The sequence below is a fragment of the Oncorhynchus keta genome, chromosome 25 (genome assembly GCF_023373465.1).
Source record: "Oncorhynchus keta strain PuntledgeMale-10-30-2019 chromosome 25, Oket_V2, whole genome shotgun sequence".
Lineage (NCBI taxonomy): Eukaryota > Metazoa > Chordata > Actinopteri > Salmoniformes > Salmonidae > Oncorhynchus > Oncorhynchus keta.
The window spans coordinates 38729607-38756832 of record NC_068445.1 but is presented as its reverse complement, the minus strand read 5'-3'; the positions used below and the strand labels follow the sequence as shown (position 1 = coordinate 38756832).

Sequence of the window (27226 nt, the reverse complement as noted above, 5' to 3'; positions counted from 1 at the left end):
GGACAATAAGAGTATGGCATGGCTTTTTCTGGCCAAACAGCATCAGATAGTAAGACAGAGGGGCGCTGTTTCACTCGCTAATTTTAGCAGAGAGGAAGAGGAGAAGCAAGATGGCTCACTCTTGCCAAAATCTATCCCCAATAAGCCCAATGGGTTTATGGGCATAATATGCAAATCTGAGCTTGTCACCTGCATTCCCACCTTTGGGACAATGACTCACATTGTTAGGGCGGAAACATGAGCATCTCGTCATCATTTACAGATCTCTGGTTTCAGCTAAGCTAATTAGAACAGAGAGTTGGCGGTTGCACAGTGCACTGTTTGGATGCTGGCTTACCCTAAAGTAAATTGATGGTTTGCCAAAATTATATAATTACCCCCGTCCAAATAAAATCATTTAAAATACTTTACCAGAGAGCTTGACTTGGATCATCAGCTTCTTAAACATTTTTATTTTTGCTATGTATTGTTTCAAATCACAGGTACGTAGGCCTGTTTGGGCAGCCACGTTGCTGTTTGACTTGTGGCTGTCAGTGAAAAGCATCTATTATGTGTGAAGATGGTTCCTTGAGTATAATTTAAAATGTTGAGACAAGGGGAGGGGTGTGTGGCGACGATATGGGCGTCGCTCTCCAGAATGTGCACCAATGTCTTCTGCCAATTCTTACACATTCATTGTGTGAATTGTTTGCCATTTGATATTTTTTATTGGATCAATTCCACCTTATATTTGTAACCATAAGGACTAGTAGATGTAATGTCAATCCCCATCATTTGGTATTAGTCATTTACTGTTCTTAAAAAATATATATATATAACTCAGCAAAAATAAATACTGGAAGTTCTTTGTTTCTGGCTATTCTGAGCCTGTAAACAAACCCACAAATGCTGATGTTCCAGATTCTCAGCTAGTCTAAAGGCCAGTTTTATTGCTTCTTTAATCAGAAACGTTTTCAGCTGTGCTGTGTCACGAACCGGCTCAAAGTGCGTAACAAAAAGGGAGACGACGTGGAGATTAGTTAATATATTTTGTTATTCCTTAAGTAAACTAAATAAGAATTGATAGTGTGTGTAGTGAGTGGTTGCGTGCATAAATGTGATAATGAGGGGTGTTGAAAGGTGCCAACGCAAACAGCCACAAAACAGCCACAACCAAAATCTGTGTCTGCATGGAGAGAGTCTTCCCGATGAATGGGGAAGAGGTGCATTTATCTTGGGACACACCCGAGCCCAGGTGTGTCCCATTTCTCTAACAACCCTCTGCTCCGCCCACCAACATCCTATTCAGGAAAACAAGAGCAAAGAGAGCGAATTCGGCAGACAGAGTGGGAGGGTCGTCATAAGGAACATAATTGCAAAAGGGTTTTCTAATGATCAATTAGCCTTTTAAAAGGATAAACTTGGATTAACTAACGCATCGTGCCTTTAGAACACAGGAGTGATGCTGATCATGGACCTCTGTTCGCCTAAGTAGATATTCCACAAAAATATCTGCCGTTTCCAGCCACAATAGTCATTTATAGCATTATTAACAATGTCTACACTGTATTTATGATCAATTTTATGTTAAGCACAATTCTTGTTCATTACATTTTCTTTCAAAAACAAGGACATTTCTAAGTGACGCCAAACTTTTGAAAGGGTGTGTGTGTGTGTGTGTGTGTGTGTGTGTGTGTGTGTGTGTGTGTGTGTGTGTGTGTGTGTGTGTGTGTGTGTGTGTGTGTGTGTGTACAGTTGAAGTCAGAAGTTTACATACACTTAGGTTGGAGTCATTAAAAACAACTTGTTTTTCAACCACTCCACACATTTCTTGTAAACAAACTATAGTTTTGTCAAGTCGGTTAGGACATATACTTTGTGCATGACACTAGTAAATTGTCCAACAATTGTTTACAGACAAATTATTTCACTTATAATTCACTGTATCACAATTCCAGTGGGTCAGAAGTTTACATACACTAAGTTGACTGTGCCTTTAAACAGCTTGGAAAATTCAAGAAAATTATGGTGAAAAAAAATAGAAGCTTCTGATAGGCTAATTGACATCCTTTGAATCAATTGGAGGTGTACCTGTGGATGTATTTCAAGGCCTACCTTCAAACTCCGTGCCTCTTTGCTTGACATCATGGGAAAATCAAAAGAAGTCAGCCAAGACCTCGGAAGAAAAATGGTAGACCCCCACAAGTCTTGTTCATTCTTGGGAGCAATTTCCAAACGTCTGAAGGTACCACGTTCATCTGTACAAACAATAGTACGCAAGTATAAACACCATGGGACCACGCAGCCGTCATACTACTCAGGAAGGAGACGCGCTCTGTCTCCTAGGGATGAACGTACTTTGGTGCGAAAAGTGCAAATAAATCCCAGGACCTTGTGAAGATGGAGTTAACAGGTACAAAAGTATCTATATCCACAGTAAAAACAAGTCCTTTATCGACATAACCGGCCGCTCAGCAAGGAAGAAGCCACTGCTCCAAAACCGCCGTTGAAAAAGCCAGACTACTGTTTACAACTGCACATTGCTTGCAAGCCAAAGAACACCATCCCATCCGTGATGCACGTGTGTGGCAGCATCATGTTGTGGGGGTGCTTTGCTGCAGGTGGGACTGGTGCACTTCACACAATAGATGGCATCATGAGGACAGACAATTATGTGGATATTTTGAAGCAACATCTCAAGACATCAGTCAGGAAGCTAAGGCTTGTTAGCAAATGGGTCTTCCAAATGGACATTAACTCCAAGCATACTTTCAAAGTTGTGGCAAAATAGCTTAAGGACAACAAAGTCAAGGTATTCATCAAGTGGCCATCACAAAGCCCTGACCTCAGTCCTATAGAAAATTTGTGGGCAGAACTGAAAAAGCGTGTGCGAGCAAGGAGGCCTACAAACCTGACTCAGTTACACCAGCTATGTCAGGAGGAATGGGCCAAAACTCACTCATCGTATTGTGGGAAGCTTGTGGAAGGCTACCAGACACATTTGACCCAAGTTAAACAATTTAAACGCAATGTTACCAAATACTAATTGAGTGTATGTAAACTTCTGAGCCACTGGGAATGTGATGAAAGAAATAAAAGCTGAAATAAATCATTCTCTCTATTCTGACATTTCACATTTAAAATAAAGTGGTGATCCTAACTGACCTAAGACAGGGAATTTTTTACAATGGTTAAATATCAGGAATTGTGAAAAACTGAGATTAAGGTATATGTAAACTTCCACCTTCAACAGTATGTATGTTTGTATATATTCTCCATTCCATATGTAACTAGTAGGCATATCTGCTGTACTTCAGAAACAAGTATTTGTTAATTTCATAACTGTAATTTAAGAGTTTTGTCTCTCTTTTTCATTATTTTGTCTCTGTCCTGATAGCAGGTACCTCCGACGTTGATTTGACATGTTGATGCACTTCACTAGCCATAGCTCAAATCAAGGCAGATTAGAAAGGGAGGCGGACAGGCAGAGTTGAGTTTTAAAGAACCTGAATTTATCAGTGTATTTTCTACCTGTTTTATTTATTTAGTCTTTAGGCCTATGTATTTTACTTAGTTGATCATGGAAGTTGTAGGTCTACTGTTGCATTGGCCTATAGGCTGAGTTCCATGGACTCATTTCTTTAGATGCCAATGGGTCATGGTGTATCAATGTGTCCAGATGTTAAATGGTGTTGTTCTAGCATTAGTTGAATTTTAAGTTTTAGATTTATTTCATTTGAATTCATATTTTTATTATGAACCACCTGACAATGAATTTTGAGCAACGAAAACGTTATTGAAATTAAACTGTTCCATTAAAAACGTTCATGTAAAAAGAATCATGAGTGGCAAACAGATTGGCAGCATAAATTGTGAACTTCCCAAACTATAAACCTACGGTCTTTATTATAACACCTGTTAACAATGGGTCCACCTATGTAAATCTAATGCCAGTCCAACTGATTCATTCTGGCCCGGCCCTGGCACCAGCAGCACATAGAAGCCTTTGGTAGCACCAGCATATCTAATCTACATTTCAGATGCACTAGTACCATGTCTTGGATTTAAGTACCTCTCAGACATTGTTGCACATGCAGCAGAAGAAGCACAGTATGTACAGATTTTTTTTTTTTGACCATTCTGTGGGAGAAAAACAATAATGGCGGCCAGTAGCCCTATTTCCCCTTACTGTGGAGTCCATCTATAATTGAGGCTAACGATAGTTTGATGCGTGTGACTATTTTGACACAGCAGGAACGTGGCAGATGTAGCGCTTGACAAGTCCTCCTGGAGCTAAAACTAAACGATGAACCAAATCACTAAAACTAAACGATGAACCAAATCACTAAAACTAAACGATGAACCAAATCACTAAAACTAAATGATGAACCAAATCACTAAAACTAAATGAAGAACCAAATCACTAAAACTAAATGAAGAACCAAATCACTAAAACTAAACGGTGAACCAAATCACTAAAACTAAATGATGAACCAAATCACTAAAACTAAATGATGAACTCGTGCTACCTGTTTCTGTAGCATGAGACAGGCCCTGTATGTCAAGTTAACACCCAATCCATCTCCTGAGTGACAGTCTTTGGTTGGGCTTGACAGGGATCAAACCCCCACCCTAGAGCGGCAGACACTCTTACCACAAGGCCACTGAGTTCATTGAGGTGTTTGTACTTATGCTCTCTCTATATCCACAGCTAGAGATGAAACCAGACGTGAAGGCAGCCTGTTCAGACGAGAATTGCCTGTTCCAGTGGCATGAGAAGATGGGGGAGTGGGGACTCCTGAAATCTGTGGCGGAACCTCAAAAGTACCTCTGTATCGTCAACAACAAGGTCACCGTCGGCCCACTGGAAAAGAAGGTTAAATTTCGGCTGACATCAAAGTGAATCAGTACATTAGACATCTTGACAGTTGTCTGCATAGATAACCGGCTTGTCGCCTTCCGGGGTCAGAAGAATACTTGTCTTAGTGAATTATCCCTTTTAAATAGGATGATAAGCATCTTTGATTATTACAGGCCACTATTATATCTATGCTTACGTGTATTTTAGTCGAGCAAAACCGGTTGTGGAAGGTACTACCCTGCTTACAGACACCTGCACACTCAACATCAATATTCAGTACATAGAGTTTGTCTCAGAATTTAATTCTAAATACAAGTTGAATTACTTTGTAAAAGGAATGATGGGAGAGAGAGAAACACTGTATATAGACATAATTACATTTGAAATGCTTTAATTATTTTGGAAATTTCAGTGTAAATTTGTTTTTAACTTTTGATATTGATTTCCCTTCCTTTGGCAATGTGAACATATGTTTCCCAGGGGGTGGGAGGGAGAGACTTTTATTAAAGAATGTGAAACAATATGTCTGTGTGCTGCATTTCATTAAAGAATGCAAAGCTGTTCTTTGTATGACCTAAAATAAATGTGTCCATAGGGGCAGAATATTATATACAGTTGAAGTGGGAAGTTTACATACACTTAGGTTGGAGTCATTAAAACTCGCTTTTCAAACACTCCACATGTCTTGTTAACAAGCTATAGTTTTGGAAAGTCGGTTAGGACATCAACTTTGTGCATGACACAAGTAACTTGTCCAACAATTGTTCACAGACTGATTATTTCACTTATAATTCACTGTATCACAATTCCAGTGGGTCGGAAGTTTACATACACTAAGTTGACTGTGCCTTTAAACATCTTGGAAAATTCAAGAAAATTATGTCATGGCTTTAGAAGCTTCTGATAGGCTAATTGACATAATTTGAGTCAATTGGAGGTGTACCTGTGGATGTATTTCAAGGCCTACCTTCAAACTCAGTGCCTTTTCGCTTGACAGATGAACATGCTTTGGTGCAAAAAGTGCAAATCCATCCCAGAACAACAGCAAAGGGCCCTGTGAAGATGCTGGAGGAAACGGGTACAAAAGTATCTGTGGATATACCACAGTAAAACGAGTCCTATATCGACATAACCTTAAGCTGCTCAGCAACGAAGGACACTGCAACAAAACCACCATAAAAAAGCCAGACTACGGTTGGCGACTGCACATTGGGGCAAAGCTTGTACTTTTTGGAGAAATGTCCTATGGTCTGATTAAATACAAATAGAACTGTTTGGCCATAATGATCATCGTTATGTTTGGAGGAAAAAGGGGGAGGCTTGCAAGCCAAAGAACACCATCCCAACCGTGATGCACGGGTGTGGCAGCATCATGTTGTGGGGGTGCTTTGCTGCAGGAGGGACTGGTGCACTTCACAAAATAGATGGCATCATGAGGAAGAAAAATTACGTGTATATATTGAAGCAACATCTGAAGACATCAGTCAGGAAGTTAAAGCTTGGTCGCAAATGGGTCTTCCAAATGAACAATGACCCCAAGCATACTTTCAAAGTTGTGGCAAAATGGCTTAAGGACAACAAAGTCAAGGTATTGGATTGGCCATCACAAAGCCCTGACCTCAATCCTATAGAACATTTGGGGGCAGAACTGAACAAGTGTGTGTGATCAAGGATGCCTACAAACCTGACTCCGTTACACCAGCTCTGTCAGGAGGAATGGGCCAAAATTCACCCAACTTATTGTGGGAAGCTTTTGGAAGGCTACCAGAAATGTTTGACCCAAGTTTAAAGGCAATGCTACCAAATACTAATTGAGTGTATGTACATTTCTGACCCAATGGGAATGTGATGAAATAAATCAAAGCTGAAATAAATAATTCTCTCTACTATTATTCTAACATTTCACATTCTTACAATAAAGTGGTGATCCTAACTGACCTAAGACAGGGCATTTTTACTAGGATTAAATGTCAGGAATTGTGGAAAAACTGAGTTTAAATGTATTTGGCTAAGGTGTATGTAAACTTCAGACTTCAACTGTACATCCAAATCGGGTGAACGGTGTAGGAGATACAGCTCTTTTAACCGTCTTTTTAAGGGACCAAAAGTCATTTGACAATTGACTGCTCAGCTGTTCCATGGTCATGTGTGTTATTCCCTCATTAGTTCATTTACAAGTAATCAGATAAAAGGTCTAGAGTTGATTTCAAGTGTGACATTTGCATTTGGATTCTGTTGCTGTTTTAACCCTCGATATGAAGGCCGAAGAGCTGTCACTGCCAGTGAAGCAAGCCATCATTAGACTGAACAATCAAAACAAACCCACCAGAGAGATAGCAAAACCATTAGGTGTGTCCAAATCAACCATTTTAAACATTATTTTTATTTATTTTTTAATTATTTTTTGTTGTTGTTGAATTTTACCCCTTTTTCTCCCCAATTTCGTGGTATCCAATTGTTTTAGTAGCTACTGTCTTGTCTCATCACTACAACTCCCGTACGGGATCGGGAGAGACAAAGGTTGAAAGTCATGTGTCCTCCGATACACAACCCAACCAACTGCTTCTTAACACAGCGCGCATCCAACCAGGAAGCCAGCCGCACCAATGTGTGGAGGAAACACTGTGCACCTGGCAACCTTGGTTAGTGCGCACTGCGCCTGGCCCGCCACAGGAGTCACTGGTGCGCGATGAGACAAGGACATCCCTACCGGCCAAACCCTCCCTAACCCGGCCGACGCTAGGCCAATTGTGCGTCGCCCCACGCTGCAATACGGCGCCCTTAACCACTGCGCCACCCGGGAGGCCTTTTTTTAAACATTCATAAAATAAAAGAACGCACTGGTGAGCTCAGGAACACCAAAAGGCCCGAAAGTCAATGGAAAACAATTGTGGTGGATGACAGAAAAATGATTTCCCTGTTGAAGAAAAACCCCGTCACAACAGTTGGCCAAATCAAGAACTCACTCCAGGAGGTCATCATATCTGTGTCAAAGTTCAAGAGAAGACTTCACCAGATGTAAACCATAAACCATTGGTTTCTGAAATGACTGCCTCGCATGGTTCACCAACTACTTCTCAGATAGAGTTCAGTGTGTCAAATCAGAGGGCCTCTGGCAGTCTCTATGGGGGTACCACAGGGTTCAATTCTCAGGCCGACCATCTCTGGATATATCAATGATGTCGCTCTTGCTGTTGGTGATTCTCTGATCCACCTCTACGCAGACGACACCATTCTGTTTACATCTGGAACCTTCTTTGGACACTGTGTTAACTAACCTCCAAACGAGTTTCAATGTCATACAATACTCCTTCCGTGGCCTCCAACTGCTTTTAAATGCAAGTCAAACTAAGTACATGCTCTTCAATTGATCGCTGCCTGCACCCGCCCACCTGACTAGCATCACTACTTTGGACAGTTCTGAATATGTGGACAACTGCAAATATATAGGTTGTAAACTCTCCTTCCAGACTCACATTAAGCATCTCCAATCCAAAATTAAATCTACAATCGGCTTCCTATTTCGCAACAAAGCCTCCTTCACTCATGCTGCCAAACATACCCTAGTAGAACTGACTATCCTACTGAACCTTGACTTCAGCGATGTCATTTACAAAATACTCTACTCAATAAATTGGATGCAGTCTATCACAGCGCCATCTGTTTTGTCACCAAAGCCCCATATACTACCCACCACTGCGACCTGTATGCTCTCGTTGGCTGGCCCTCACTACATATTCGTCACCAAACCCACTGGCTCCAGGTCATCTATAAGTCTTTACTAGGTAATGCCCACCTTATCTCAGCTCACTGGTTACCATAGCAACACCCACCCGTAGCACGCGCTCCAGCAGGTATATTTCACTGGTCATCCCCAAAGCCAACACCTCCTTTGGCCGCCTTTCCTTCCAGTTGTCTGATGCCAATGACTGGAACGAATTGCAAAAATCACTGAAGCTGGAGACTTATATCTGCCTCACTAACTTTAAGCATCAGCTGTGAGAGTAGCTTATTGATCACTGTACCTGTACACAGCGCATCTGTAAATAGCACACCAAACTACCTCTTTTACTCTTTTGCACACCAGTGTCTCTACTTGCACATCATCATCACACATCTATCACTCCAGCGTTAATGCTAAATTGTAATTATTTCACCTCTATGGCCTATTTATTGCCTTACCTCCCTAATCTTACTACATTTGCACACACTGTACATATATTTTTCTATTGTGTCATTGACTGTACGTTTGTTTATGTGTAACTCTGTGTTGTTGTTTTTGTCGCACTGCTTTGCTTTATCTTGGCCAGGTCGCAGTTGTAAATTAAAACTTGTTCTCAACTGGCCTACCTGATTAAATAAAGGTGAAATTAAAAAATGAGAATGAAATTGGTAGGCCTCAACAGGAAGACCAGATTAGAGTTGGCCAAACAACATCGAAAAAAACCTGTTCAATTCTGGAACAACATCCTATCGACAGACGAGACAAAGATCAACTTGTACCAGAATGATGGGAATAGAAGAGTATGGAGAAGGGAGGGTACTGCTCATCATCAGAGCATACCACCTCATCTGTGAAGCATGGTGGAGGTAGTGTTATGGAGAAGGGAAGGTACTGCTCATCATCAGAGCATACCACCTCATCTGTGAAGCATGGTGGAGGTAGTGTTATGGAGAAGGGAAGGTACTGCTCATCATCAGAACATACCACCTCATCTGTGAAGCATGGTGGTAGTGTTATGGCGTGGGCATGTATGGCTGCCAATGGAACTGGTTCCCTTGTATTTATTGATGATGTGACTGCTGACAAGCAGCAGGATGATTTCTGAAGTGTTTAGGTCTATATTATCTGCTACAGATTCAGCCAAATGCTTCAAAACTCATTGGACGGCGCTTCACAGTGCAGATGGACAATGACCCGAAGCATACTGCGAAAGCAACCCAAAACTTGTTTAAGGCAAAGAAGTGGATTGTTCTGCAATGGCCTGACCTGAATCCAATTGAGAATGCATTCGTAGTTGTATTTGTTAGTCCAAACACACCAAAGCACCCATATTACATATAAAACAAAACAAAAGATAAAACATTGAACTATGTTTGTACTGAATGAGCTAAAAATAAAACAGTACATCATATAACATCCATACACTGCATACATAGACACACTGGCCTTACTCAAAGCCAGTGGCATGTCATTAGTAAAGATTGAAGAAAGCAAGGGGCCTAAACAGCTTCCCTGGGGAATTCCTGAATCTAGTTGGATTATGTTTGAGAGGCTTCCATTAATGAACACCTTCTATGTTCTGTTAGACAAGTAACTTTTTATCCACATTATAGCAGGGGGTGTAAAGCCATAACAAATTCATTTTTCTAGCAGCAGACTATGATCGATAATGTCAAAAGTGGCACTGCAGTCTAACAAGACAGCCCTCACAATAATTGTATTATCAATGTCTCTCTGCCAATCATCAGTCATTTGTGTAAGTGCTGTGCTTGTTGAGTGTCCTTCCCAATAAGCGAGCTGCTAGTCTGTTGTCAATTTGTTTACTGTGAAATAGCATTGTATCTGGTCAAACACTATTTTTTCTAAGGGTTGCTAACAGGCTGATTGGTTGGCTATTTGAGCCAATAAAGGGGGCTTTACTATTCTTGGGTAGCGGAATGACTTTAGCTTCCCTCCAGGCCTGAGGGAACACACTTTCTAGTAGACTTCAATTTAATATGTGGCAAATAGGAGTGCCAATATTGTCCGCTATAAACCTAAGTCATTTCCCATCCACGTTGTCAGACCCTGGTGGCTTGTCATTGTTGATAGACAACAATCATTTTTTCACCTCTTCCACACCTCTTACTTTATAGAATTTGAAAGGATAATTATTGTATTTTATAATTTGGTCAGATATACTGGGATGTGTAGTGTCAGTGTTTTTTTGCTGTCATTTGTTTCATAGTGTAGTTTATTTTTTATTTAGTTTAGTCACATGATTTCTTAATTTGCAGTACGTTTGCCAGTCGGTTGTGCTGCTAGAATTATTTCCTATAGCTTTTGCGTCATCCCTCTCATTAGGCCCAGCCTTCGGGACTTTGGTTTTCCTAGACATGGGTATTATATTGTGATCACTACATCCTATGGAGTAAATATATGATCAATACATGTTGATGATTTGATTTCTGTGCTGTTTGTAAACACCCTGGTAGGTTGACTGACAACCTGAACCAGGTTGCAGGCACTGGTTAAAGTTTGAAGTTCTCTTGAGTGGGCTTGATGAAAGCCAGTCAATATTTTAAATCACCTAGAAAATATACTTCACTGTTATCTCATACATTATCAAGCATTTCACACATAGCAACTGTTAGTACTTGTGGTCTGTAGCAGCTTCCCACCAGACTGGGCTTTAGGTGAGGCAGATTAACCTGTCGCCATGTTACTTTAACAGTGTTTAACATTAGATCGTCTCTAAGCTTTACAGTTTTGCCTTCGCTTGCTGCAGTCATTGACTGCAATGGATGGGGGGTTGCAAAGTGCTGTAATTCTTTCCTCGTTCACCTGATTTGGATGTAAATACCCTCAAATTAAAGCTGGAAGTCTACACTTTAAGGTAATCTTGATAGTCAAAACCATTGTGGTGGTGTAGAGAGACAAAATGATAACTTGGTCAATGCACAAATATTTATGGCTCTGACTGTGTGTGTGACTAAAGGGTCCACCACCCAAAGGACATCCAACCAACTTGACACAACTGTGGGAAGCATTGGAGTCATCACTACTGAAGGAATCATGTTACAGAATTATAGAGATGGCCTCATCACTACTGAAGGCATTGTATTACAGAACTATAGAAATAGCCCCATCTCTACTGAAGGCACCCTATTACAGAACTATAGAAATAGCCCCATCTCTACTGAAGGCACCCTATTACAGAACTATAAAGCTAGCCCCATCTCTACTGAAGGAACCCTATTACAGAACTATAAAGCTAGCCCCATCTCTACTGAAGGAACCCTATTACAGAACTATAAAGATAGCCCCATCTCTACTGAAGGAACCCTATTACAGAACTATAAAGCTAGCCCCATCTCTACTGAAGGCACCCTATTACAGAACTATAAAGATAGCCCCATCTCTACTGAAGGAACCCTATTACAGAACTATAAAGATAGCCCCATCTCTACTGAAGGAACCCTATTACAGAACTATAAAGATAGCCCCATCTCTACTGAAGGCACCCTATTACAGAACTATAAAGATAGCCCCATCTCTACTGAAGGCACCCTATTACAGAACTATAAAGATAGCCCCATCTCTACTGAAGGCACCCTATTACAGAACTATAAAGATAGCCCCATCTCTACTGAAGGCACCCTATTACAGAACTATAAAGCTAGCCCCATCTCTACTGAAGGAACCCTATTACAGAACTATAAAGCTAGCCCCATCTCTACTGAAGGCACCCTATTACAGAACTATAAAGATAGCCCCATCTCTACTGAAGGCACCCTATTACAGAACTATAAAGATAGCCCCATCTCTACTGAAGGCACCCTATTACAGAACTATAAAGATAGCCCCATCTCTACTGAAGGCACCCTATTACAGAACTATAAAGATAGCCCCATCTCTACTGAAGGCATCGTATTACAGAGCTATAGGAAGAGTCTTTGGTTTCTGCCTTTCGATGCCCTAATTATAAAATCACATTTCCATGTCCCACTGCTACTGGTTGTATTCTATCAAAACACACAGGTCAAAGTTGGGCCTTTATTCAGCCTCCGTTTTATTTTCCCTCACAATCTACCCCTCCAACTGTACATTTGCCCATAGGTGAAGACTAAAGAATGATCCACAAAGACAACATTATAGATTTCCTGACAATGTGGATTTCTCTAATGCCACGCTGGTGTTTATGTTTACACACAATGATAACAGCTATTCTATAGTTGCTGAGATGTGCCCCTGCCGTGACATCATGTCCGTGTCCCAATTGACACCATATTCCCAACAATATGTAGTAATGCTTGCTTAATTTCCAACACATGAATTCTAGTAAACTCTTATTCAGCAATTGCGTAAGTGGACAAATAAATCTTTTTCATGATTGTGATTCATTCATAAGGCTGGTATCAATAACTAAAGCATAAACCATTTGTTTCGGTGTTTAAAAAACAAACTAAACATTGCTCAAGCTGTTAAAATTCCAGGAATCAGTTAATTGCGTCACAATGAAACTTTTCAGTGAATTGAATCAAAAAAGTTTATGTGAAATGTCAAACTGCTATTGAAAAGTAAACGATGTTAATCCCTTCTGTCTGCTCATCTTTCCCCGGTCTAGGCCGCCTGCCTAAGCAACTCTGCTGCATCATCACAAAAATGCTGCTGCTGGATGACATGTTAGGCTATACCAAAATCACTCTGAGATGACCGTACCCCTTGGTACAGATCTATGATCAGCTTCCCCTTCCCAAATCCTAATGGAAACCATTAGCGCGGAAATGGCTAAATTGACCAAAGATCAGCGTCTAGGGCCAACTTCACTCTACTCCGACCAACGCCACATCCCATGGCAGTCACCACAACAGTAGGAAAGTTGATCCTCTCACTATCATGAACATCTAGTCATCCAATCACCCATCTGACAATGATATCTTTCTGATGGCAATGAAAGTTCAAGTACAATATTTCAAACACGTCAAATATGAGTGGACTAAACCACAACTTCCTCCCCATCATCAAGTATCAGAACGTCCTTTACACTCAGAACTGTCTGGGTAATCAGGTCAGGGGTCAGGAGAGAGGAGGGCCTGTATGTTTGTATCCCATATGGCACCCTATTCCCTACATAGTACACTCATGTTGAGCAGTAGTGGTCAAAAGTTGTGTGCTACATAGTGAATAGGGAGACATTTCAGACACCAATTTTATATAGCCTGTATTTAATGATTTTCCCGAAGTATCACTTCCCCTCTGTCCCAAATGGAACCTGATTCCATACCTAGTGCACTACTGTTGACTAGAGCCCTTGCAGGGAGGACAGTAATCATTTGGGACACAACCATTGATGAGGGAGAGGTACAGCTGACTGATGTTAGATCTCCCTCACGCCGTGACAACCACAGACACAACCCAGCAACCCTTTGCCTCTGACCCCCCTGATGGTCATCAGTGTCCATGGTGTCTCTCTCTGGGGCCCGGTTCACAAACAGCCTCTAGATCCTACCCCTTAGACTCGGGCCTAGCTGCTGTAGATCTGCCAGGAACTGAATATTCCACCTATCAGAAGGCAAGATGGGGCTACAGCCACGCTGTTTACACCTATGCAATTATTTGAGATCTAATTTAAAGTACGTAGTGCTGTTTCTGGACAGGGATTCATTATCATATTGTGGTCATATTGTCAATCTTATCTACTTATCCCGAGTCCCTAGTTTCAGGTATAACATACTCCTTCTCTCTCCTCATCCCTACCTCTCATCCCTACCTCTCATCCCTACCTCTCATCCCTACCTCTCATCCTTACCTCTCATCCCTACCTCTCATCACTACCTATCATCACTACCTCTCATCCCTACCTTTCATCCCTACCTCTCATCCCTACCTCTCATCCTTACCTCTCATCCCTACCTCTCATCACTACCTCTCATCACTACCTCTCATCCCTACCTCTCATCCTTACCTCTCATCCCTACCTCTCATCACTACCTCTCATCACTACCTCTCATCCCTACATCTCATCCCTACCTCTCATCCCTACATCTCATCCCTACCTCTCATCACTACCTCTCATCACTACCTCTCATCCCTACCTCTCATCCCTACCTCTCATCCCTACCTCTCATCACTACCTCTCATCCCTACCTCTCATCCCTACCTCTCATCACTACCTCTCATCACTACCTCTCATCCCTACCTCTCATCCCTACCTCTCATCACTACCTCTCATCCCTACCTCTCATCACTACCTCTCATCACTACCTCTCATCCCTACCTCTCATCCCTACCTCTCATCCCTACCTCTCATCACTACCTCTCATCACTACCTCTCATCCCTACCTCTCATCCCTACCTCTCATCCCTACCTCTCATCACTACCTCTCATCACTACCTCTCATCCCTACCTCTCATCCCTACCTCTCATCACTACCTCTCATCCCTACCTCTCATCCCTACCTCTCATCACTACCTCTCATCCCTACCTCTCATCCCTACCTCTCATCACTACCTATCATCCTTACCTCTCATCACTACCTATCATCCTTACCTCTCATCCCTACATCTCATCCCTACATCTCATCCCTACCTCTCATCCCTACCTCTCATCACTACCTCTCATCCCTACCTCTCATCCCCACGTCTCATCACTACCTCTCATCCCTACCTCTCATCCCTACCTCTCATCCCTACCTCTCATCACTACCTCTCATCCCTACCTCTCATCCCTACCTCTCATCACTACCTATCATCCCCACGTCTCATCACTACCTCTCATCCTTACCTCTCATCCCTACCTCTCATCCCTACCTCTCATCCCTACCTCTCATCGCTACCTATCATCCTTACCTCTCATCCCAACCTCTCTCTACCTCTGGAGGTGTTGTCCCTGTTTGAAGCAACATCAATCCTCTCTCTCTCTAGCTCTGTGTGTGTGTGTTTGATTAGACCTCTGAAGAATTCTCTAAACTAAATTTAGAGCTGCCTACTTTGGTATCTATTTAATTTAAACTAGTAATATGATGGTTTGGCATCTATTTCCTCTCTTTCAGCCAGTAGACGAGCTACGGACTGTTGTGTTTGAGATGCTGAAGAAGAAGGAAGAGACACAAGGTAATGAGAAAACTAGAAAGGCAGCAATATCCCTAAGAGACACTTAGTCTCTGTCTCGATTCATCTCTATTCCTCACATCCTATCTCCTTGCCACTTTCTCAAAAGGTATTGGAGAAGAAGGTCAGAGGGGAGGGACCTTGGACCTTCTCCTCCAATATGGTTGAAAAGGAAGCGAGGAAAGACAAATTGAGACAGAAATTTGAACCAGTCTGCATTTGATTCCCCATCTAAACTTCATGCCCCTACAAGGTCTGTCTCACTAATGTGGCAGTTTTTACACTTGTTTAGGATACTTTGTTCCTGCCAAAACCAGCACGTAGATCTAGGAAGACGCACTGCTGTGTCCATGACTTTCTCTTTCTGTTGGCCGTACCAGGGTCACACATCTTGAAAATGTTCCAATCAGTTTGCTGCTGTATTTGCTGTTTTTGAAAATATGAAGTAAATATTCTTTCCACTGTCAAGATTTGTGGAAGGAATCCAACCGAGGCTCAAATCCTAAAAGAATGTATTATAGCTATTGCCTTGCTGTTCCATGTGTTGAGTCAGTTCCTGTATTATATATATGCCATTTAGCTGACGCTTTTATCCAAAGCGACTTACAGTCATGTGTGCATACATTCTACGTATGGGTGGTCCCGGGAATCGAACCCACTACCCTGGCGTTACAAGCGCCATGCTCTACCAACTGAGCCACAGAAGGACCATGTATTCTTATCGTATGTTAATCATGTTGTCGTCATGGATTTATGGGGGAAAAGTAATAATGGGGGAGAAAGTGTCCAAACATGCAGTGAATAGCTGTGGTTCATAATTACTGAACATCTGCTGAAAGCCCCCGAGACGTTTGATTTCACAAGAGAGCAGGTTTCTGACTCATGTTACCAGTTACTAGTGAATAATGAACTCAGCAAAAAAGACGTCCTCTCACTGTCAACACCTTTTAAATTTAGCAAACCTATGTGTAAATATTTGTATGAACATAACTAGATTCAACAACTGAGACATAAACTGAACAAGTTCCACAGACATGTAACTAACAGAAATGGAATAATGTGTCCCTGAACAAAGGGGGGGGGGGGTCAAAATCAAAAGTAACAGTCAATATCTGGTGTGGCCACCAGCTGCATTAAGTAGTGCTGTGTATATCCTCCTCATGGACTGCACCAGATGTGCCAGTTCTTGCTGTGAGATGTTACCCACTCTGTCACCAAGGCATCGGGGCGGCAGGGTAGCCTAGTGGTTAGAGCGTTGGACTAGTAACTGAAAGGTTGCAAGTTAGAATCCCCAAGCTGACAAGGTACAAATCTGTCGTTCTGCCCCTGAACAGGAGGTTAACCCACTGTTCCTAGGCCGTCATTGAAAATAAGAATTTGTTCTTAACTGACTTGCCTAGTAAAATAAAGGTAAAATAAATAAAATAAATCTGCAAGTTGACGGATATTTCTGGGGGGAATGGCCCTAGCCCTCACCTTCCAATCCAACAGGTCCAAGACGTGCTCAATGGGATTGAAATCCGGGCTCTTTGCTGACCATGGCAGAACACTGACATTCCTGTCTTGCAGGAAATCACGCACAGAACGAGCAGTATGGCTGGTGGCATTGTCATGCTGGAGGGGCATGTCAGGATGAGCCTGCAGGAAGGGTTGAGTTTGCCTACAAGAGTTTGCCTACAAAACTCAACACACAGCGTTGAGTTTGCCTACAAGCTCAGTCCGATGATGCTTTGAAATACCGCCCCAGACCATGACGGACCCTCCACTCCAGAGTACAGGCCTCGGTGTAACGCTCATTCCTTTGACGATAAATGTGAATCCGACCATCACCCCTGGTGAGACAAAACCGCGACTGACTGGTCCAGCAACAGTGGGTTTATGCCCATAGGCGACATTGTTGCCGATGATGTCTGGTGAAGACAACAGGCCTACAAGCCCTCAGTCCAGCCTCTTTCAGCCTATTGCGGACAGTCTGAACACTGATGGAGGGATTGTGCGTTCCTGGTGTAACTCGGGCAGGTGTTGTTGCCATCCTGTACCTGTCCCGCAGGTGTGATGTTCGGATGTACTAATCCTGGTCTGCCACTGTGAGGACGATCAGCTGTCCGACCTGTCCCCCTGTAGTGCTGTCTTAGCAGTCTCACAGTATGGACAATGCAATGTATTGTCCTGGCCTCATCTGCAGTCCTCATGCCTCCTTGCAGCAGGCCTAAGGCACGTTCACGCAAATGAGCAGGGACCCTGGGCATCTTTCTTTTGGTGTTTTTCAGAGTCAGTATAAAGGCCTCTTTAGTGTCCTAAGTTTTCATAACTGTGATCATAATTTCCTACCGTCTGTAAGCTGTTAGTGTCTTAACGACCGTTCCACAGGTGCATGTTCATTAATTGCATGGGAAACAGTGTTTAAACCATTTACAATGAAGATCTGTGAAGTTATTTGGATTTTTACGAATTATCTTTGAAAGACACGATCCTGAAATGGGGACGTTTCTTTTTTTGCTGAGTTTATAATTGAGTAAATCAAATCAAATGTATTTATATAGCCCTTCGTACATCAGCTGATATCTCAAAGTGCTGTACAGAAACCCAGCCTAAAACCCCAAACAGCAAGCAATGCAGGTGTAGAAGCACGGTGGCTAGGAAAATCTCCCTAGAAAGGCCAAAACCTAGGAAGAAACCTAGAGAGGAATCAGGCTATGTGGGGTGGCCAGTCCTCTTCTGGCTGTGCCGGGTGGAGATTATAACAGAACATGGCCAAGATGTTCAAATGTTCATAAATGACCAGCATGGTCGAATAATAATAAGGCAGAACAGTTGAAACTGGAGCAGCAGCACGGCCAGGTGGACTGGGGACAGCAAGGAGTCATCATGTCAGGTAGTCCTGGGGCATGGTCCTAGGGCTCAGGTCCTCCGAGAGAGACAAAGAAAGAGAGAAGGAGAGAATTAGAGAACGCACACTTAGATTCACACAGGACACTGAATAGGACAGGAGAAGTACTCCAGATATAACAAACTGACCCTAGCCCCCCGACACATAAACTACTGCAGCAGGAGACACTGTGGCCCCATCAGAGTACACATGGAGGGTGGATAAGCATGGATGTGCTTACCACGGATACACTTGGATGTGTGTTACTATGGATACGTATGGATGTGTGTTAGTATGGATACACATGGATGTGTGTTACCGTTGCAAAATGTGTACACAACTGGAGATACCAGTCATTTTTGGAGACAAGCTATTATTAGTTTCTGAAATCCCAGACCTAGGGCAAAATAACAAAAACTGGGGAGGATATCAGATTCTCTTCAGCATTTCAAAAGGGGAAAAATAATTATCCCTCTTCAAACAGACAACGATCCCAACAAATCACGATTTTGGGTAGGCCAAGTGTCCCGAGAATTTTCAATCCCTATGATAATAACTAACAGTCAATAAGCTTTTTTTTTTTTTTACCTTCATTTAACTAGGCAAGTCAGTTTAGAACAAATTCTTATTTTCAATGACGGCCTAGGAACAGTGGGTTAACTGGTCTAGGAACAGTTAACTGCCTGTTCAGGGGCAGAACGACAGATTTGTACCATGTCCGCTCGGGGGTTTGAACTTGCAACCTTCTGGTTACTCGTCCAACGCTCTAACCACTAGGCTACCCTGCCGCTTTCACCAATCCCAGAGGTTTGTAAGACCCTGCGTTTAATAATAATTATGCAAAGACTCAGCTTATGCAAAAGGTTCGTACAGTTTATTCACGAGAATGTTCTGAAGTCCGTAATACAAAGATATCCATTTTATAACTCACTCCCTACTTACACACATACCTCCACACAAACAGTAGATATCCTATGCACATACATACACACGAAGAGTAGGTGAGCTGTATCCTTTTCCATAGTTCTCACCACTGTTTATCACTACCAAGCCGGCAGCTCCATTCCCCCGAGATTAGAGGAACCTTGAAAGGACTCCCTGTCCTATCGTAAGTTTCTCAGAGTTCTAGCCAGGTCAGGTCATACACAGTTTAATTGTTCTCGGTCTCTTCTTAGTCACACTGAAGTTTACCATTCTAATTCATTATACATGTTACAGAATCGAATGATTGCTAATTGTTGCCTTTGTCTAATTATTCATTATATCTGTTACATAATGTCATAATTACGTTTCAGGGTGGAATTGTTTAGTCATTACCTTTAAGCATTTAAATTCCACCAATTCTGAAAAATCAAACTGTTTCCACAGCCTCTAGGCAGACATGCCAGAACATCACGATTAAAAACCAAAGATTGCAGGCAAAACCTTTGCTGTAGGTTTAGGGAAGGTACAGCGCATTCGGAAAGTATTCAGAACCCTTCACTTTTTCCACATTTTGTTACGTTACAGTCTTATTCTAAAATGGATTCAATCATTTTTCCCCCTCATCAATCTACATACAATACCACATAATGACAAAGCGAAAACAGGTTTTTTGATTTTTTTTGCTATTTATAAAAGAAGGTTTTACATAAGTATTCAGACCCTTTACTCAGTACTTTGTTGAAGAACCTTTGGCAGCTATTACAGCCTCGAGTCTTCTTGGGTATGACGTTACAAGCTTGGCATACCTGTATTTGGGGAGTTTATCCCATTCTTTTCAGCAGATCCTCTCAAGCTCTGTCAGGATGGTTGGGGAGAGTCACTGCACAGCTATTTTCAGGTCTCTCCAGAGATGATCGATTGGATTAAAGTCCGAGCTCTGGCTGGGCCCCTCAAGGACATTCAGAGACTTGTCCCGAAGCCACTCCTGCGTTGTCTTGTCTGTATTCTTAGGGTCGTTGTCCTGTTGAAGGTGAACCTTTGCCCCAGCCTGAGGTGCTGAGCTCTCTGGAGCAGGTTTTCATCAAGGATCTCGCTGTACTTTTTCCGTTCATATTTCCCTCAATCCTGACTAGTCTCCCAGTCCCTGCCACTGAATAATATCCCCACAGCATGATGCTGCCACCACCATGCTTTACCGTAGGGATGGTGCCAGGTTTCCTCCAGACGTGTCGCTTGGCATCAGGGATGTCACTTGACATTCAGAACAGCCGGGGCTCAGCCCAGAATACCGAGGGGCTGACTCCGGAGGGGTGGGGGATTTTATCCCTGCACGATTGAAATGAATCGCCACGCACTCTTGGCCTCGCACGCTAGCAGTGAACATTTAGCAGAAAATAATGCTGTGTTGCATATCTCACTGCGATGCAGTGCCTTAGATGAAATGCTGCGCCACTCTGAAGGCCTCCATTACATTTTTAAACGGGTACGGGGCTACCTTCAGACGAGACTTGTGGGCATCCTAGAAAAAACAAGAGAGTCTCACTTTTCAACAGTGGGGTCATATTAGTGTGTAGCCCAAACTGTTCTGATACTACAGACAGAAGTTGGCAAATCGGGTGTACCGACTTCAGATGAGTCCCCTGACCATCGTGTTCGGGAGAGTCTCATCTTTCCATAGAGGGGTCATTTGGACGCTACAGGGGTCATTTGGACGCTACAGGGGTCATTTGGACGCTACAGGGGTCATTCGGATGCTACAGGGGTCATTCGGACGCTACAGGGGTCATTCGGACGCTATAGGGGTCATTCGGACACAACAGGGGTCATTCGGACGCTACAGGGGTCATTCGGACACTACAGGGGTCATTCGGACACTTCAGGGGTCATTTGGACACTACAGGGGTCATTTGGACACTACAGGGGTCATTCGGACACTACAGGGGTCATTCGGACGCTATAGGGGTCATTCGGACACAACAGGGGTCATTCGGACACTACAGGGGTCATTTGGACACTACAGGGGTCATTCGGACACTACAGGGGTCATTTGGACACTACAGGGGTCATTTGGACACTACAGGGGTCATTCGGACACTTCAGGGGTCATTCGGACACTTCAGGGGTCATTCGGACACAACAGGGGTCATTTGACGGATGCGATGGGTTGAGACGCAGCCCTTACAAAAAGACGGTGCATGACTGTTAAAATAACTGGACTCTTATTAATAACGGTATACTTGATGGCAAGCTCTGTTGGCCTAGTCGTAACCAGACTGGTGACCAATGTCACATGCCTTCACCTCAACATGGGCCTGATTCAGACTTGAGATAAGTAGACTTTATGGAAAGGGAATGCCTAGTCAGTTGCACAACTGAATGCATTACCATGGACTTAAGTCCATTAACTATTTAGAACCCATAGCGGCCGTCGATGGCCTTTCTTTCAATTACGGTAATATTACAGTAATATATAATATTATTAATAATATTACAATAATATCTGTGTCAATATCACAAAACTAACTTGCTAACAAGCTGTTTGCATGGCTGTTGCTGATGTTTGATGCTGTGAAACTTGGGGAATAGCTCTCAGATTAGCAAGTCCTGTCATGTCATGATAACTTGGTTGGTATAGGCAACAGACCACCAGCTAATTAGCCACCGAAATTAAGGCTAGAGTAATTTGTGTTTATCTGTTGGGCTTATTTTGTGGTTTCACATGTTTGTTTGGTGCTAATTTTTGTATTTGTTTGTATTATTGATCCCTGCTGCCAAGGTAGTATTATACATTAAAATACACATTAAAATACATTTACAACAGATTTCACAATACATTAAGTATGTGCTCCTCGGCCACTACTCTACTACAACACTATTCAGGTTGGCATGTGTGTATAGTGTGTATGTTATGTGTGTTTGTACCTGTGTTTGTGACTCTTCAATCAATCAAATGTATTTATAAAGCCCTTTTTACATCAGCCGATGTCTCAAAGTGCTGTACAGAAACCCAGCCTAAAACCCCAAACAGCAAGCAATGCAGATGTAGAAGCATGGTGGCTAGGAAAAACTCCCTAGAAACACCAGAACCTAGGAAGAAACCTAGAGAGGAACCAGGCGCTGAGGGGTGGCCAGTCATCTTCTGGCTCTGCCGGGTGGAGATTATAACAGAACATGACCAATATGTTCAAACGTTCATAGATGACCAGCAGGGTCAATAATCACAGTGGTTGTAGAGGGTGCAACAGGTCAGCACCTGAGGAGTAAATGTCAGTTAGCTTTTCATAGCCGATCATTCAGTTAGAGACAGCAGGTGCGGTAGAGAGAGAGTATAAAACATCAGGTCCAGGACAAGGTAGCACGTCCAGTAAACAGGTCAGGGTTCCACAGCCGCAGGCAGAACAGTTGAAACTGGAGCAGCAGCATGGCCAGGTGGACTGGGGATGGCAAGGAGTCATCAGGCCAGGTAGTCCTGAGGCATGGTCCTATGGCTCCAGCCCTCCGAGAGAAGAGAGAGAGAAAGAGAGAGAAAAAGAGGACACCAGATAAGATATGAGAAATACTCCAGATATACAGACTGACCTTAGACTGACCTTAGCCCCCCAACACAAACTATTGCAACATAAATACTGGAGGAGTAGACAGGAGGGGTCGGGAGGCACTGTGGCCCTGTCTGATGATACCCCCGGACAAGGCCAAACAGGCAGGATATAACCCCACCCACTTTGCCGAAGCACAGCCCCCCACCAAGGGATATCTTCAACCACCAACCTACTACCCTGAGACAAGGCTGAGTATAGCCCACAAAGACATCCCCCACGGCACGAACCCGAGGGGGCGCCAATCCAGACAGGAAGATCACGTCAGTGACTCAACCCACTCAAGTGACGCACCCCTCCTAGGGACGGCATGGCAGAGCACCAGTAAGAGGTGGAGAGGGGAGAAAGGGGAACCAAGGGCAGTTCGTCGCTCCAGTGCATTCACACCCCTGGGCCACACTACACTCAATCATAGGACCTACTGAAGAGATGAGTCTTCAATAAAGACTTAAAGGTCGAGACCGAGTGTGTGTCTCTCACATGGATAGGCAGAGAGACTAGTGGAAGCCTTAGGAAGTGCAACATAACCAATATCCCACTGTGTATTCAATAGGGGCTGGGTTGAAAATCGACCAACCTCAGATTTCCCACTTTCCCACCTCCGCCCATAACCGCAATGCTCTCCAGAGGGTAGTGAGGTCTGCACAACGCATCACCGGGGGCAAACTACCTGCCCTCCAGGACACCTACACCACCCGATGTCACAGGAAGACCAAAAAGATTATCAAGGACAACAACCACCCGAGCCACTGCCTGTTCACCCCGCTATCATCCAGAAGGCGAGGTCAGTACAGGTTCATCAAAGCAGAGACCGAGAGACTGAAAAACAGCTTCTATCTCAAGGCCATCAGACTGTTAAACAGCCATCACTAACATTGAGTGGCTGCTGCCAACATACTTTTTCATTTACATTTACATTTACATTTAAGTCATTTAGCAGGCGCTCTTATCCAGAGCGACTTACAAATTGGTGCATTCACCTTATGAGATCCAGTGGAACAGTCACTTTACAATAGTGCATCTAAATCTTAAAAGGGGGGTGAGAAGGATTACTTATCCTATCCTAGGTATTCCTTAAAGAGGTGGGGTTTCAGGTGTCTCCGGAAGGTGGTGATTGACTCCGCTGTCCTGGCGTCGTGAGGGGGTTTGTTCCACCATTGGGGGGCCAGAGCAGCGAACAGTTTTGACTGGGCTGAGCGGGAACTGTACTTCCACAGGGTTCTTTGCTTGTCCCCATAGGAGAACCCTTTGAAGAACCTTTAAGGTTCCATGTTAATCCCTTTCCACAGAGGGTTCTACGTGGAACCCGAAAGAGTTCTACATGGAACTAAAAAGGGTTCTACCTGGAATCAAAAAGGATTCTCCTATGTGGACAGCCAAAGAACCCTTTTGGAACCCTTTTTTCTAAGTGTACAATAACTCAGTTCCTTAGGGCCGAGTGTGGGTGTTTTTTTTCCGCTCCTCCCTTGTACTTGATTGATCATTGATTAGTCAGGAACTACCCTCATCTGGTTGTCTAGGACTTAATTGAACACAAATTGAAACAAATTAACAAAACCAGCAGGCCCCCCAGGAATTGAGTTTGACACCCCTGCTTAAAAGGCACATTCTAAGTGAATTCTTTACTTAAAGAGCATTTGGAAAGTATTCAGACCCCTGGACTTTAACACATTTTGTTACGTTACAGCCTTATTCTGAAATTCACCAAATATTTTTTCCCCCTTGTCAATCTACACGCAATACTCCATAATGACAAAGCAAAAACGGATTTTTATAAGATTTGGCAAATGTATAAAAAAAATACAGAAATATAACATTGACATAAGTATTCAGACCCTTTCCTCAGTACTTTGTTGAAGCACCTTTGGCAGTGATTACAGCCACGAGTCTTCTTGGGAATGACGCTACAAGTTTGGCACACCTGTATTTGGGGAGTTTCTCCCATTTTTCTCACCAGATCCTCTCAAGCTCTGTCAGGTTGGATGGGGAGCGTCGCTGCACAGCTATTTTAAGGTCTCTCCAGAGATATTCGATCGGGTTCAAGTTTGGGCTTTGGCTTGGCCACTCAAGGATATTCAGAGACTTGTCCCGAAGCCACTCCTGCATTGTCTTGGCTGTGTCCTTAGGGTCGTTGTCCTGTTGGAAGTTGAACCTTCGCCCTAGTCTGAGGTCCTGAGCACTCTGGAACATGATTTTATCGAGGATCTCTCTGTACTTTGCTCCGTTCATCTTTCCCTCGATCCTGACAAGTCTCCCAGTCCCTGCCGCTGAAAACATCCCCACAGCATGATGCTGCCACGACCATGCTTCACTGTAGGGATGGTGCCAGGTTTCCTCCAGATGTGACACTTGGCATTCAGGCCAAAGAGTTCAATCTTGTTTTCATCAGACCAGAGAATCTTGTTTCTCATGGTCAGGGTCCTTTAGTTGTCTTTTGGCAAACTCCAAGTGGGCTGTCATGTGCCTTTTACTGAGGTGTGGCTTACGTCTGTCCACTCTACCATAAAAGCCTGATTGGTGGAGTGCTGCAGAGATGGTTGTCCTTCTGGAATGTTCTCCCATCTCCACAGAGGAACTCTGGAGTTCTGTCAGAGTGACCATCAGGTTCTTGGTCACCTCCCTGACCAAGTCCCTTCTCTCCCGACTGCTCAGTTTGGCTGAGCGGCCAGATCTAGAAAGAGTCTTGGTGTTAAATATTTCTACCATTTAAGATTGATGGAGGCCACTGTGTTCTTGGGGACCTTCAATGCTGCAGAAATGTGTTCTTACCCTAACCCAAATCGGTGCCGTGACACAATCCTATCTCGGAGCTCTATGGACAATTCCTTCGACCTCATGGCTTGGTTTTTTCTCTGACATGCACTGTCAACTGTGGGACCTTATATAGACAGGTGTGTGCCTTTCCAAATCATGTCCAATCAATTGAATATATCACATGTGGACTCCACTCAAGTTGTAGAAACATCTCAAGGATGATTAATGGAAACAGGATGGACCTGAGCTGAATTTCGAGTCTCATAGCAAAGGGTCTGAATACTTGTGTAAATTAGGTATTTCAGTTTTTATTGTTAATACATTTGTAAACATTTCTAAAAAACGGTTTTCGGTTTGTCATCATGGGGTATTTGTGTGTAGATTGATGAAGAAAGAATTGTGTTTTACCAATGTTAGAATAAGGTTGTAACGTAACAAAATGTGAAAAAAGTCAAGGGGTCTGAATATTTTCCAAAATGCACTATAATTCATTATTTCTCTGGCAACTAGACAAAATAGAAAAACGCGTGGAAAAAGTTTAATATCTTGGCTTTATTACATCCTCGGAGGTATATAATATTATTATTTTGTTTTTCAGTGAATGTCTGCTGGAATCTAGGGGATGCAAATTCTGTTACCATGGCTTTCGGTTTCCTGCATAAGGGGAAGATGTTTTCCCCTGTTGTCGAGGGGAATAAAGTTAAGGTAAATATATTTCTGGAACGTTGTTTCTGTCTCTTGGAATTAAGTTCAGGAACACTGTAATGCAAATGTCTATTTAATGCTGAGAGGACGCTAGTCTATCATAGAACCTTATCCCCAATCTATCTCCTTAATGCTGAGTGCCAAGCAATAAGGCATCACATCCTATTTTTTAAAGTCTTTGGTATGACTCAACCGGGGACCACAAACGTTACAATCTCAGGGCAGACACTCTAATCAAACACTTTTAAAAAATGCTCTCTATATCCACAGCTAGATTTGAAAACAGACATGCAGACAGCCATACTAGACAAGAGATGCCTGTTCCAGTGGCATGAGAAGATGGGGGAGTGGGGCCTCCTGAAATCTGTGGCGGAACCTCAAAAGTACCTCCGTATCTTCAACAACAAGGTCGGCACAAGTTATCAGGCGTTTGAATTTCGGCTGAAATCAGTAAATTAGACGTGTGCATAGATAGACGGCTTGTCTGCTTCCGTGGTAATTAAGACTTAAAAAGGGCAAAGTTTTAGAGAATTATCCCTTTAAGTAAGATGAGAAGAACTATAAAGCAAGCCCCATCTCTACTGAAGGCACCCTATTACAGAACTATAAAGCTAGCCCCATCTCTACTGAAGGCACCCTATTACAGAACTATAAAGCTAGCCCCATCTCTACTGAAGGCACCCTATTACAGAACTATAAAGCTAGCCCCATCTCTACTGAAG

At 43.0% G+C, this 27226-nt stretch overlaps 1 protein-coding gene across 2 annotated transcripts in view; it reads left to right on the top strand.

Moving 5' to 3' along the window:
• ckap2l (cytoskeleton associated protein 2-like) overlaps positions 1 to 26964 on the top strand; it is a 90697-nt gene extending 63733 nt beyond the window's left edge. Inside the window, exons 7-9 of one of the 2 annotated variants that reach the window (XM_052479287.1) lie at positions 15599 to 15659; positions 26398 to 26504; positions 26775 to 26964. In XM_052479287.1, coding sequence (XP_052335247.1) covers positions 15599 to 15659; positions 26398 to 26504; positions 26775 to 26963 — 357 coding nt within the window. In that variant the 3' untranslated portion in view covers position 26964. Of the gene's footprint in view, positions 1 to 4690; positions 5364 to 15598; positions 15660 to 26397; positions 26505 to 26774 lie in introns of those variants that run through there. The other variant, XM_052479286.1, reaches the window with a different exon arrangement.
• The last annotated feature ends 262 nt before the right edge of the window (positions 26965 to 27226 follow it).